The sequence below is a fragment of the Aphelocoma coerulescens genome, chromosome 1, assembly GCF_041296385.1.
Source record: "Aphelocoma coerulescens isolate FSJ_1873_10779 chromosome 1, UR_Acoe_1.0, whole genome shotgun sequence".
Classification (NCBI taxonomy): domain Eukaryota; kingdom Metazoa; phylum Chordata; class Aves; order Passeriformes; family Corvidae; genus Aphelocoma; species Aphelocoma coerulescens.
The window spans coordinates 11,455,049-11,469,704 of NC_091013.1; the positions used below are offsets into that span (position 1 = coordinate 11,455,049).

The 14,656-nt window shown below is 37.6% G+C and overlaps 1 protein-coding gene across 1 annotated transcript in view; it reads right to left on the reverse strand.

Moving 5' to 3' along the window:
• Nucleotides 1-14,656, reverse strand: part of IL1RAPL1 (interleukin 1 receptor accessory protein like 1) — a 606,065-nt gene that overhangs the window by 25,449 nt on the left and 565,960 nt on the right. Inside the window, exon 6 of the mRNA XM_069028525.1 lies at nt 293-425. Within this exon, the coding sequence (XP_068884626.1) occupies nt 293-425 (133 nt within the window). The remainder of the gene's footprint in view (nt 1-292; nt 426-14,656) is intronic.

A 14,656-nucleotide genomic window follows, 5' to 3' on the forward strand; every position in this document is an offset into this window, starting at 1 on the left:
ATTAATGGTTGTTTTTGTAGATCACCAAATTTTGAAAAGGTCACTACATAAATTCCAGCTGGTCAACACTACTGCTTTTTCTGGGTAGCTATTCTGCTTTTGCAAGTCTCTAACATCAGATTTGGCCGAGAAGGGCATTTTTCTGTTCTCTACTGGTGGAGTCAAAAAGGTAAAGGATGGATGTTGCAAAAACAGAGATCAGACCCAAAGTGCTCCTTAGTTAGTCTGTGATAAAAATTCTTACATTAAATATAAAAAAAAAAAAGGAGAAAAAAAGCGCTTTTTCTTTTACCTAATGTCACTTTCCCAGACTCGACTGTCATCCAAATCTTCAATAAACTTCTCCCCTTTCATCCAGTAGATTAAAGGACTGACATCTCCACTATATCCAAAAAAAGCTCGGCAGGTTAGATTAGCAGAACCACCTGTTGCAAAGAATGTAAGAAAATATGTTTATTTCAAATTTAAAATCAGTTGCTTTTAAAAAACCAAAATATTCATAGAGCTCCTTGATTTCCAGCTGCTCTTGAAAGTTTCCAAGAGTATCTGCTTGTCTTAATACTAGGTTCAATACATTTTCTGATAATAAATACAATAAAAATGAAATTAAATTATAGGTAAAAACAGGTTTATTTTTTTTTCAATAATTTTCTGTTTGGTCAGGAAATCAGAGACTATTTCAAAAGGAGATAATTCTACAAAAACATTTCCATATTTTCTCTGAAAAAGAGAAAAGTTAGGTAAAATAGACGTGCAATTACACCTGTGTTAGTTTGGCCTTGCAATGGTTTCTGCAAAGAGACTGGTATTCCTGTAGAGTTCCATTCCCAAGGAATATCTGGCAGAAAGACGTGTGCTCTTTGCTAAACTACTTTAGCAGGGAAGTTTTAAACATTGACACTTAAAAAAAAAGCACGAGAACTAATTCTGAACATTGTAAGCTGTAAGAATGGGAAGAACCATTAGCAGAACATGCAGCAAGGAGCAGAAATTTCATATGTATGTACTGCATTACTTATTTAATCATTATAATGAGGATTTAAAAACCTAATATTCCTTTGATTATTTTCATTACTGAATCTTACATTGTGTTCGTACCTCTTGGCTTTGGGCTTTCATCTTGAGCACGTACAGGGATCAAAATGGCACCTTGCACACATTTTGTGTGTTGGTAAGACTGGATAAAGCAAGAGGGCAGGCACAGAGCTAAAGATCTCCCACTCACTGCTTTAAAGAGATTTGTTTCAACATGCACCAACTCTTCTAAACTGCCTTGTGCATTCCTATAGTGGATAATTACACAGTGACTTAAGGAAGGTTAGGATTTAAGGTCTTTTCCCTCCTGAAGAGAGTATTTTCATGGAGTTTATTTTACTGCTGAGACCAAATTCATATTTTATTTACACTTTCAGTCTTTTGATTTTTGGACTTAAAAGCGGACTGACCAAAGCTCCTGGACAAAAAATAAGAAAGAAACATTGTTAGCACTACTTCATCTCTACCAAGATGTCATAAATCCATCTGGGTTCAATGAATTTCCTCAGAAATACACTGTTTTGGGGCAGGACCTGGTCCATCTCAAACACATAATATTTCAACATCTTATTTATTTTTAGCATGGAAACAAATGCAGAATTCTGTGTAACAAGAAGATGAGTAATTATTAAATAAATGCCTTATTTATCTAAAATGATTTATAGTTTTCTGTAAAGGTATCTGACTCCCCTGTCTGGCTTGAAGCCTCAAATCCATGCCATGAAAGGTGTGGGATCAAATGTTTGTGTTCAAAATGTGCAGAATCAAGCCAAATACCTTCTCTGCTACTTTCACAATCTTTTTTGGAGCTTTAGGATCTCATTTTCTTTTAGTCATTTCAGGAAGGTTTGGTTGCTGCCAGATTTTTGCAAGCAATGCCTGCTAAGGAGACAGGAGTATCCCAGTACTTGAAAGTAGGATGGAGAGAAGGGCCTCATTCATAATCAAAAAGTATGAAATGGAATCTCTGAATAATGAGAAATTTTAATAATCTCACATATTCTACAGCAAAGTTGCCAAACGTAAGATGAGTATCTTCAATGAGAGGGCAAAAAGTCTCTTTCTAAACACAAGCATAGCTCCTGTTTTCACACCCCAGGGAGTGATAGTCAGGACAGCTCCCCAGAAACTCAATTTCTCAATCTCTTCACAGCTCAAAAAGTGCCATTTAGAATCACTGGGGGAAAGATTTTTGCAATCTTGAAGCCATTTTCAGGGATTGAGATGAGCATCAGGACACCACTTAATGTGGGTCAAGTTCATGAAAACCTGTAATGGAATGTGATAAATTTCTTGGTTCCTTGCCCAGGACATGCAAACCTCATTTCTTAGAGCAGTTGCATTGCAGATATATACCAAGTGGAGGGGGGAGGGTTTGGTTGGTTTTTGTTTTGGGGTTTGCTTTTTTTTTGGTTTTGCATCATAATTCTGATACTTGAACTTGTGAAAATATAAAACCTTAAAGGATTATGAATGTCTTGGCCACAGTGGAATCTGTTCACTCTTGAAATGGGAGAAGGTACCTTCTCATCTAAAGTCAAAACAGGCTCCTGTGATAATTGGACCTGTGGCATTATCTACCAGACTTAGAGGGAAGAGTTCTACCTAATGCATCACTGCCAATTTTTGGCCTTTTTCCAGAGCTTTCCTACCAAGCCAAGGCCCCGTCAAAACTTTATAGCTTTTAAGAGCTGGCAAGATCACAGCTAGAGAGACTGTAACTTCTGGCCAATTTATCCATGATTCACTGAGATTAGACACCACAGGTGCTGAACCTTCAAAGCTCTCCAGGCTCCTGCAGCTAATAGGTACCCCATGAGAGATGATTTTTGCTCTGAGTGGGCTTCTGAGCCTTTTACAGATTAATATTATGAGCATAAAACTTTTCTTTAAAAATAAACACCTTCTGTTAAGGGCAAAAATTGTAACAACAACAAAAAAAAAGAGTTTGTAATCTTAAGGCTGTTTTCCTTATTACATTCTTAAAGAAGTTTTCCTCCTCAATAAAGCATGAAAACATATCTCTAAGCATAGAATCTGAAGTTTCCATTCAACATGAAATAGTTGCAACTGAGAAATAAATTAGGAAGAATGTAACACCACTTAGTAGTACTGTGTTGATTGCAGTTACTCAGTGAAGGCCATTAGCATGCTGGGGCTTCAGCTATAAATTACCTGCACTGTCTGTCTTGACCAAACCTCACAATAAGCCAGTGGGAAGTTCATTAGCTGGCCATCAAGGAAGATTCAGTGATCAGTTAATGACCAACTGTGGACATTAATAAGGGGGCCTGTTACTCCAGAGCTCACAGCTCCTTGCAGAGGGCACAGTGCTCCCTTGGTGAAGTGAAGAGGCTCCCAGCTGCAGGCACATGTAAATAAAGGCTGACTGAAGGGCAATGTTATGAATGGACAGAGTATTTTGGGAGCACACGTTGATCTCTACTCCGGAGCTGCTGTCATGACAGCGAGTGAGTGTGTGCTGTAGGAGGGGCCACATTTTTCCCTAGAAGTGCACCTCTGAAGTGAGCAGACAGATGCAGCTGCTCTGCATGAACAATCTTCTTTTAAAAGCCAAAGATTTGTAGAAAACATGCAACATATAATAAATACTAGAGCTGCTTTTTTTTCATCCTTAAGCTAAGTATAAACAACCTCTCAATCAATAAATAGAAATCCCTCATGGTTAACCTTAGGCAACTGTTTCTCTCCATGTGTTTTCTGTACTGAAAAAAAACTAGAGAAGAGATCTGAAAGTCATAGAATTTTCATTAATGGATATATAATGATTTCTATGCCATCAGTTTAAATTTTTCTGTAAATGCTGGATTACTACAGTTTACAGTCTATTTTTAAAGGATTTTAATTTCATGTTTTAAATTTACTAAATGTTTGCAATTAAATTACTGGGGAAATTAATCTATTTCTGCCCCTTTGCTGCAACATGTAAATTCAAGTTAATTCCTGGGCAAACTGCTTGGTTTGGGTTTGGGTTTGTTTGTTGTGGTTTTTTGTTTTGTTTTGTATTTTTTGGATGGATCCTGGAAAAGTCCAAAGGCATCAGAATAGAATTACTAAATTAAACTTATAGTCTTGCTATTTTTATTGGCATCCCCTAAAAAAAAAAAAAAAAAGAAAAAAAAAAGAAAGAAAATCAAAACTCCCTAACGAAAGGATGAAGAGAAAAATAACACTTGATTTGTCAGTATAATTAACTCTGAAATAATGCAATAAAGACATGTAAGAGAACACGTAAGGAGTAAATTCAACTGCATTTTTCTCCATCTCCTTATTTCTGAAGAAGAATATGTTCTTACAGTATTGAGATTAATTTTGTAAAAATTGGAATATATAGCACTACATGTTCCTGCTGCTCATTGTGATAAAGTCACATGTCAGCTCAAGCCAACTGGGTTCAAAATTAATTAGTCAAAAGCTGTTTGCCATCCAAACTGAGACAGTTTTTGTTACACAGTAAGCTTCCAAGTAGAGCAGAATGCAAGACGGGACCACAACAAGGTGTGCTTCCTTGAAACCAACAAATCCCTTGAGCAGAAGAACTCAGATTTTGTGTCCATTTTCACGAATTGTCAACATTTGGGGCGCTTTGCACACTACTGCTATGGGAGCCTTGGCCCAGCAGAGGGCACTGTCTAACTTCAAAACATTATTTAAAAAAAAAAAGCAGCAAAGTAAATTCCTAGTGTATAAGTTCTAATTAAAAACATAAGCCTGCTAAGAACGCACTAGCTGTAATTAGAAAATCGTGAATGTTTTGTGGTTGGTGAAATGCCATCTTGTATGGTCAGTCGAAATTCCACTTTCACCATGACTCGTACAAGTTACTGTACAGCACCAGAGCACCTTCCTAACCTTTGATTTGACAGATTCTTCAGTGAAGGGCAACCATTTTTTTTTTTGGCAGCAATTTTAATAATCAGACATGCTCTGCAACCTTTTTTTTAGAAGATCTCTCAAAGACATATTATGGAAGTATTTGAGAGCCATGCTCAACATTTAGTAATACTGAGGGCCAAAAGACTGAAAATGTTTAATGCACTGAAAGGTGGGACTTTCTTTTACTGTGCAGTATAAGCCATTTATACTACTTACGCACAGGAAATACCTAGGCAATACCTACACGCTTACAATTATGCCATTTATTTGTAATGTTAATGTCTCAAAATGAAATTATAAAAGGTCAAGGCAGATGCAATCAAAATCTTGCACACAGGAATTAAATACTAATCTTTCCATTCACATTTGAGAAAAAATATTGTCAAAATATCAGTCTTCCAAGTGGAGGGCTGTGAAAGCTAGTAACTTCCTAGGTGTGACAGATCAGCATTGACAGAAACAAGTCAATGACCCACTTGTTTTGCCAATGTTATCTGACAAGGCCAGCGGGGAGGTGAGTAGAAGCTGCTCCCATTTTCAGAGAAGTCTTGTGTCCTAAAACAATTGAACAGTTCTTGAAATCCTTTATGCAAATGTGATTAAGAAAAAAACCCCTAAAAACCAAAGAAAAATGAAGTACCATATGGTTTTCAGCCATGTGACTTGATCATATGATCATCTACCCTTGATCCGTAAGGATTCTCTAAGAGCAGGATGAACTGGAGAGATTCCTCTGGATTCCTTCCTTGCATACACAAAGCACTACCTACTGCTATCTGCCCTCCAGTTTGCATACATATTCTTGCCAAGATACCAAGATCTCTTACTCCCTTACGATATTGTGAATGTCTTGCTGCATGTTTCATATAGTGAGTGAGAACAAAAAAAAAACAAACAAAAAACCAAAGAAACAAACAAAAAAAAACCCCAACAAAACAAAAAAACCCCAAACAAATCATTATTTTCTGAAATATAACCGCAACCTGGGAACTGCAAAATTCTAATCTCATCGCTGAGTAGTAATTTTTTCAGGTTCTTGGCAAGCCATCAGGTCTTGCATCCATACAATTGTGGAGACACAATGTGTAAATTCCCTCTATTGTGAATTCAGTGATATTTACATATCACTGAATGTAAGTTTGTAAGATGTAAGTTTGAGAGGGTTGGGTATAATCATTCCACTAAGTGTTATCATGCAAGCATCATACAAAGTGCTGAATGTGATTACGCAGCTATAGTTCCTCATTAACAGGCCTGGCCATATTTTGCTGTGCTGCAGAGTGGAATTTTGATTGCATTGGAATCTAAAGCACAATTTGAATATGTCCTTCAGGCCACAACTGTGTAGACTTAGAGTACAGAGTACTATTCCTCCACAATAAAAAAACATCAGGAGAAGGTTGTCAACAAGACCAGAGAGAGATAGTACTTTTTGAACTTTTACTGAATTTGTAAATATCACTATTTAGGGGATAATCCCTTCCTTCAATTTCTGATTATTTTTTCTTAATTGGAAAGAAAAAACCAAAAGCCTAATTCTTGCTCATTAGATTTTTCTTTGTTCTTTTTACTAAGCAGATAGTCCTCATTCACCATAGAGCTAAACTCATTCACCTGCTCAGGGTTAACCATTACCATACGAAAAGCCCTTTGCCTTCCAGGGCTTACATCTGCCGAATCACAGTTCAGCAGCAGGACACCTAAAGGAGGTGTATTTGTGTTCCTGCTAACAGGTTCCTGCAATCACCCCTAAAATATTGGAGTCTGCAATACTTTATAAGGTGCTGAACTGAAACATACATGGTAAAGTCTAAGATTAACCTATTGATGCCTTTTCCTGGTCTTAAAATCAGGAGTCAAACATGGTTAGAAGGGAAAAAGGGATTTTACCTCTGTATTTATTTTAAGCATCCTTAGGCACGCACCTCCAGGTCAAATGCACCTCAATGCACAGTGCAAAAGATCAGGTATAACATTATAGGTCTTACTAATTAACATATCTATCAAAGATTCCCCAATGAGAGGCTCAAGTGAGCCCCCCTCCCCAAGGAACCTTCCCCTGGATGGTTCTATCTTAGTTTACAAAATGTGTTCTGGAGAGGACCTTGGGGTCTAGGTCATTTTGACCCCTAATTACGAAGCTTCTAAAATGTTTAGTTTCCTAGCTTGACAAACAAGTCCAAGAGTGTAGGCCAAAAACCACCAAGAATACAGAAGTTGTAAAAAGGTATAAAAGGGGTATAAAAGAAAAGGCAAAAAATCATCATGGCATCACTATGAATATTAACAATTTTTAGTGGGCTGATGCATAGCTTGTGAAGGAAAAGAAACCCAAATCCTTTCCACTTTGAATGGGCTCTTTCACAGCAGGGCTGTCAGAAAGAGAGAGAGAGAGAGAGAGAGAGAGAGTCAATGAAGAAAGCAACCACCAGAGCAGACTGCAGAAAAAGAAGTGATGTATGAGACTTGGGGTTCAAAATGCCCAGAACATCTCTCAGGTACATAGATTGTCAAACTTGCCCTCATTCCACAAGAGGTAACAAAACCCCTCAACCAATAATCTTGATTTTCCCAACAGCAGGTATCTCCTCTTGATAAATAGTAATGTCAGGCTGATAAATTAGCTGTTCAGCAAGTATTTTTCGCTCCTTCCTCTTCAGAAGTAGAGGCTGGAGTGGGAGAAAACTATCGCAAGCATAAAGCAAGTATTGCTAAAGAAAAGGAAAGCCACTGCAATTATTTTAGAGGCTTGATTTAACTTTTACTCTAGAAGCTCATATTTTCTACTTTTTTTTTTTTTTTTTAGAAAATGCATTTATAAACACTTTTTTACTTTGGCCTCTTTGTCAGATCAAAAGATAATTTGTTTTTTAAAAACTTAACTGTTTTTAGATATAAGTCACAAGAAAATTTCCTAGATAACAAAATATCTCCAATTGAAAGAAAAAAAAAAAGAGAAAGAGGGGGCTCTAAATGTCAAACTTCCCATGTTTGTTAGCTCTTACAGACTTGCATCTTGGGAGCTTTAAATCTGTTCATATCATGCACAGCTCAATATTGTTCAGTGTTTTGTTTCTGGATTCTCTTTAAACCACACTGCCTTTGATTATGCTGTTGTGGTTTTTTGCATTTTAGTGATATTACATGGTAAAAAAAACGGCCTTAGCTGACAGCTCAAAGTTCCCATTGCACAAAGGAGTCCATAAGGGCTCCCATAAGGGACCATATGGTCTCTTCCTGTGCCTGGAAAGATTCCCCAAGTCACACACCCGGGGCTGCCACTGCCCCTCAGCAGTCTCTGATCTCCATAAAGGCCTCGTGTCTTTAGCTTTGTGAAGTCCTGCTCTGAGTCACATTTTGGAAAACTCCTAGAAAAGCAGAGAGGTTTCCTGTTTAAGGCCTTCACATTTCAGAGAGTTTATATTGCAAAAAAAAAAAAAAAGAGAAAAAGGAAAAGTTTCAATGTATGTCTCTCTGGTAAAGAATACTGATAAAAAATGCAATTAAGACCTACAAGCTCCTGGCATTCTGTAGGTGGCTCTGGGCCTCAAGAAACTACAAAGCTAGAATTATTTCTTTACTAGTTAGGAAGGACAGTTTCAAGCAATTACAGCTCTCACTACATATTTCTCCATCCCAAACAGAATCCAGAGCTAAAGCAGCAACAGGTTCAAAGAGGGACTTCAGTGGCTCTCTTGGTCAGAACACTCAGCTGTTGCTGAGGAACTACTTGAATAACTCACAATAGCCACTTTATTTTCTTTTGCTTGTGAAAACTGTAGATATGATTGACTTTTCCTTTTTTTTTTTTTTTTTTTAACCTGAAGAATGTTGTTTCAGCAGATAAAAGCATTCAAAAGTCTTGCTGTCGAGGTTTTTTTATAAATCCTGTTTTCCTCTTCTTTCTGAACAGAATATAGTGGGTTTTCTTTGGTCTCTTGTGGGTGCTTGTCCATGTCAAAAAACTCTGCTCATAAATCATCACAACCAGTACCTTCTCCCAGTCTCCCTCTCAGGTGCACTGCACAACACTGTACAAAGAATAGCAGATGATGTTCTGGATTCTAGAAAATGATAAATAATATACTTATTTTCTCAAACTTCACAAACAACTTCATATGTCAGATCACACTTAAATGTAAATATCAACAGTCTTAAGGCACGGACATCAGTTCAAGTTAAATACAAAATCAACTTCTTGTGGCTCTTTCAGCTCCTAACTGTTCATCCAGTTGATATCTTTGGACATAGAATTTAACGAAGGACATTGGAAAATGTTTCTTTACTGGAATGTCTCATAATAGCCTCTCTTTAACTGCTTTGGAAAGAGGGACTGCAGTGTTTGTACCATCATGAGGTAATTTGAGTGCATACATCCAATTCTCAGCTTTGGAGTCAAGCATATATATTAAATAATAAGTTGTGGGTTTATTTTCCATTGGTCAGCCTGACTACTTTTTTCCTCTCTTTTCTCTTTCTTCATAAGCAAGTCTACCATGGACTGAGTAGGCTGCAGGAAATTATTTGTGTAGGGAGGTATTCTGAAAAATGCTGTAGAGATAGGCTGCATATGGAAGATTAAAAAAAAAAGAATAAATTGGAGCCTTTGAAAGTAGCATGCACAGTGTCACCTACACCTGGGTTTGTGCTAAGAAAACTGAGACTCCAACTTACAAACAGCAAATAATTAAACACTGTCATTCTCTGATGGTCTTTCTCTTCAGCACACACTTGAAACACTAGCAGTTCTAAGATTTTCATGAATTAATCTGCTCTGTCAGATCAGATTATATAATGGAAAATGTCATTTAGAAAAGATCCAGACTAGTTTGGCAAACACTTGAATGGGGGAAACTACTGCTCCCATGAAGCACTGTGGCACAACAGGATAAATACAACTGCAATAAACCACATCTATTATGTAAATCAAAATACTTCAGTTTGGTTCTAAAATATATGACACCACTAGTCTGTTCAAATTTTCACCAGGAAAGCCATTAAGAATCACTGAAAATTGGAGCCCTGATGAACTGAACCTACTGATTATGAATAAAACAGATAAATAAAATCAACACCAACTTTCAGTTTTACTGCAGTAGAGCCTCTGATGCTAGAAAGGGATTTTATATTTATTCATAATAGGCTTTTCTACATGAACAAAAGAATGAAAAAGAGTGATTGATAGATATAGATATAGATATAGATATAGATATAGATAGATATAGATATACCTAGTTTAAATGTGCTCCTGCTTTAGACCATGGTGTTCCTACCTTATATCAAGAAGGTGCAATGCAATGGATAGAGAAAATACTAATTCTTAGCATAACCTCAGAAAAAAAATTGCCATTTAATTAAGTATCATATGGACTAGTATCTGTTTATATAATTTTAAAATCCTGGCACATCAAATGTTTCTATTGCATAAAAATGGAAATGCGTGCTGTTCCTAAGAGCACTAGGCTTCCTGCTTTTACACAGTAGTCATTACATTATGTAGTCTTTCTATTTCTCTTGCATGTGTTAGTCCCCTGCTTTCCTAAGAAAACACTGGAACAAAATCCATTAGAACAAAACCCTCTCGTTCACAAAGATGAAAACGGAGAAACTCATTTGCTTCTCAGTGACAAATGTGCTGTTCTCTTGGACCATACATGTTCTGGAATATTCCACTGCTATTGATCAGCTTTCTTTCCACGTGAAAGGCAGACAGGCATTTTTTAGATTATACCTCAATATAATTGCAGATTGATAGACAATGCTTGGGGAAGGCAGCTGCACAAATGCCATCAATGGAATAAAAAAATCCAGCTAGCACTGCATAGGTGCTACCTGACTTTAAAGGAAAAAAGTTTAGAAATGGGGACAAGCTTGAATTCTTGATGCTGTACCCTGCTTTCTGACCTGTGGAGCAGAGGATCTGAGTTACAAGATTTCCCTCAGGGAGAAAGATGTCTGGCCAAAGGCAGGATTCCTGCCACACATTCCTGGGCCACACAGCTCCGACCTCCTCACTCTGTATGACAGCTCCTCTTCTATGGCTGTGCCTGCCTACTGCTCCAACCCCTTGTGTAAAGGGGGTGAAACCAGTCTCATTCTGGTTTTGACGTAGGTGAAGACCAGTGAACTTCATTCCCCTCTGCAGAGAGTAGCTATTCTTGCGTCTCACATGCCAGAGCGAGAGAGTTGTTCTTGTACTCCTAAATAACACCTGACCAAGGGCTGGCTTCATGTTGGCTGTCATTCTTTAACAGGAAAATGACCTGGCTAGACTGAAAGTTCTGTAGGAAAAAGCAGAGCCTGATGTCCCTGTATGTGTTTGAAGTAAGTGCAATCCTGGGAATCGTAAAATGTGATTCTCCCAAAACTAGTTCCTTCTCAAGAACAATTTAATCATCAAATTATTTTGGTTTCCTGCATATTTTTGTCAGGAGGAGATGTTCTTGAATACTGGAAAGTCTCAATAGCAGCAAGGCTGAAATGATTTATCTTCTTGCAGCAGCCATATGGGCCTCGTTTCTCTAGTTCATCTTCATTCTCCTTTGGTTGTAATTTCCATGGTTGCACATGACAGGGTCCTGCCAGCTAAATTTCTGAGAGATTTAGGGGTCCTGTATCTGAAGCCAAATGCTTGAGGTCAGCAAGAGGGATATTAATTCTCTTTACTTATATAATTGTGAATTTCCTGACCAGTCTGCACAACCTGCCCTCCTTGTGCTGCATGCCCACCAGTGCTGTAATCTCTCCTTGTTGTATTGTTTTGTTTTGGTTGTTTTTTGGGTGGTTTTTGGTTTTTGTTTGGGTTTTTTTGTTTGTTTTTTTTTTTTTTTTTGTTTGTTTGTTTTTTTGGTTTTGTGTTTGGGTTTTTTTGTTGTTGATCTTGGGTGCTTTATTTATTTATTTATTTTTTAATATTTTCTAAGTGTTCTGAGAGGCATGGGAGTTATGGCATTTCTAAAAAGTAGAAGAAAATGAAGGAACATTTCACCTTGTTCCATTCAAGCCCTGGGAATACAGAGTACTGTCTACAATGTTGTTTGTGCTTTTAACAGTTTCTGCAGGTCTCAAAGCAAGGACTAAAAGCAGGGTTTGAGTGACAATAGAAATATAAGGTACGACAGCTGCTGGTTACAGGAACAGAGACAAATATTCATTTTGCAATATTTATGATACAAACTGTGCAAGGAGAGAGGTGGCAGGCTGGTGTCTGTGACAGAGCAGGTCTCTGCAGAGGTGCTGGTGCCACCACTCACCCAGTCCCCTGCCCCCAGAGCTGAGGCTGCCAGTCACCCCAAGCTGTATGATGGCTTTTTAATGTGGGCACCTGTCCACGAGGGACCACAGTAACTTTGAAAAACTCATTTGTGTTTGTGGCTCGGAGCTAGAATTCTAGTTCAGGTCTGGGGAGGAAGAAGAGGGTGTGTTAACCCTTGCACTCCATAGCCCATCACCAGCTCTAAAGAACAGCATTGCAGCTACAGGCTTTGATTTTTATTGATGCAATTATTTGCAAGTGCTGTTACAAACTACTGGCTAGTAAAACATTGATGGATTTTTAGAAAGTGCTTACTACAGTGTTTACTTTTAGTCCTTTGTCATCTAAATGGTATCCATCCTTTTAAAAATGTGTTGTAAATGCAGACATGAAAATTAGTATTATTTATAAAAGTCAAAAATGGATGGCCTTAAGCGTTAAGTATTGCATGATCAAATACCCAGCAAGTTTCCTGTATATGTTTAGTGTACACTCCCAATGGAGTGTAAATCCATACTTAAAGGAAGTCATATGGATTATCTGAGGTGGGGATAGTGAGGAGAAAAAAACCACTTTAAAACACTGTAATGGTAATTCAGGATCATTGATCTACAAACACAAAAAGGGGGAAAGAAAACAGTCATCCATACTGAATCCATACTGATCTACTACCACAGCATCCTGTACCATTCAATAGCACGAGAAACAAATATCTAGATATGAGTGTCATAGTCCCTGAAAATAACCTTAATTTTATGATGAAAATTTTGACAGACTTTAACTACAGCAATGCAAATAACAAAAAGCAATGTCATATGTTTGTCCTTTGTAAGCAGTTAGTCTGTCTGTTCTAACAGGATGTGCATATAAAATAGGATCAGGAATCAGCTTCATTAGCACTGGGATAGAAAAAGAAAAAAAAAAATTAGGCCTTCTGATGGAAGTACAGCAATGTGCTTTTTAAAGAAAACATGCATTTATATAAGAATTTAAAAGATGTAAATTGGTATGATAAGAAGAAGCTAAGTGATCTAATGCAGTTGAGTGCTTTGCTTCCAACTTGTTATCATTTATTTTCTCCACCTCTCAGTATAATCAAAGATAGCTAAAACTCAAGTTTGGAGAGAGCTGTTTGGGATTTTTTTTTTTTAAATGCATTAGATTTTGGATAGCAAGTATGTTGAACTATACTTCACATAAATTTTTGTCCTAAAACACTTTGTAATGTGAGACACTGAAGTTCAACTGCTAAATAATGAGCTCATTTAAGAAGCATGAAAAAACAGAGGAAAATAATAAAAGGCAGAGGGAAAAAAGACAAAATTGCTCCTATTCAAGGCGGTCATTTAAAGAAGAAATGAGGATTTTTTTCAAGACTGAGATGGCAGGCAGCACTTCCCTGGTGTCAAAGACAGGTAATAGGATGGCAGAGGGTGTTTGCTCCTTTATCTTTTCTATCTCCTTTCAGCCAGTCTCTAAAATGAATACCTGTCCTGATGAGTGTGAGGAAAAACCTAATTCAATAGAAACAGCAATAACTTTTCAATGTCCCGCTCATTTTTTCCCCCTTACTCTGCAACAAGGAATTCTTGTAAAAGCTATTTTCATTTTGAATGTTTAGGTCTGTATTGTGTGGAAGGAGTAGCTGAGAAGCAGAAAAAGATTGCTTTAGAGGTTAGGACCTGACCTCTTTGAGGATACGTACATGGAAAACTGGATGATGGTAATAAGGTACCTTTTAGACATGGGCTACTTGCACCTGCCCACTGACACTGCAGTAGCCTAAATGCAGGTTCCAAAAAAAAGGCTGAGCTGAAAGAGGAGGATATTGCTGTTTCTCCTCAAAATAAAAGCCCCCAACACTCCTGTTGTCCCCTGTTCCCACAGCCACCCTGTCTCATCCCATCCCTCCTCCCCATCCTAAAGGTGTCCTGCAATGTCCAATACCTCCCTGCCTGGAGGCAACTCCAGGCCTTGATCTCCAGCACCCAGGACAGGCAAGAGGCAGCCTGAACCCTGCTAATATGTAAATTCACCTTACACCTCAGTCTTCACACATAAATTTAGGAAGTCTGGAACCTGCCAGGTCCTTAACATAAGACGTCATTAAATATTATGAAATTACTTTGAGGTGTGATCATGAAAAATAAAAAAGTCAACAAAATGAAGCAAAAGACTGCAGAAGAGGTGTGGGAGAACTAGTTGAGAACAGCCACTTTCCTTCATCCTTGAGAAAGATTCTATTGCTGTACATTTAAGAGTGGCATTACTAATAAGAACTAGCTAAGAGCAGCAGTTTTCCTTTCTGAATAAAGTGAATCATTCCTAATATGATTAGCACATGTTACATACTAGAATGAATCTGAAATTTGAGTTTGAAAAGAGCATTTGTCGAAAAGGCAGAAGAAAAAGGTTGACATGACATTTTCTGCATAAATGAAGACTTTGAAGAAAAAACCTCTGCTTTCT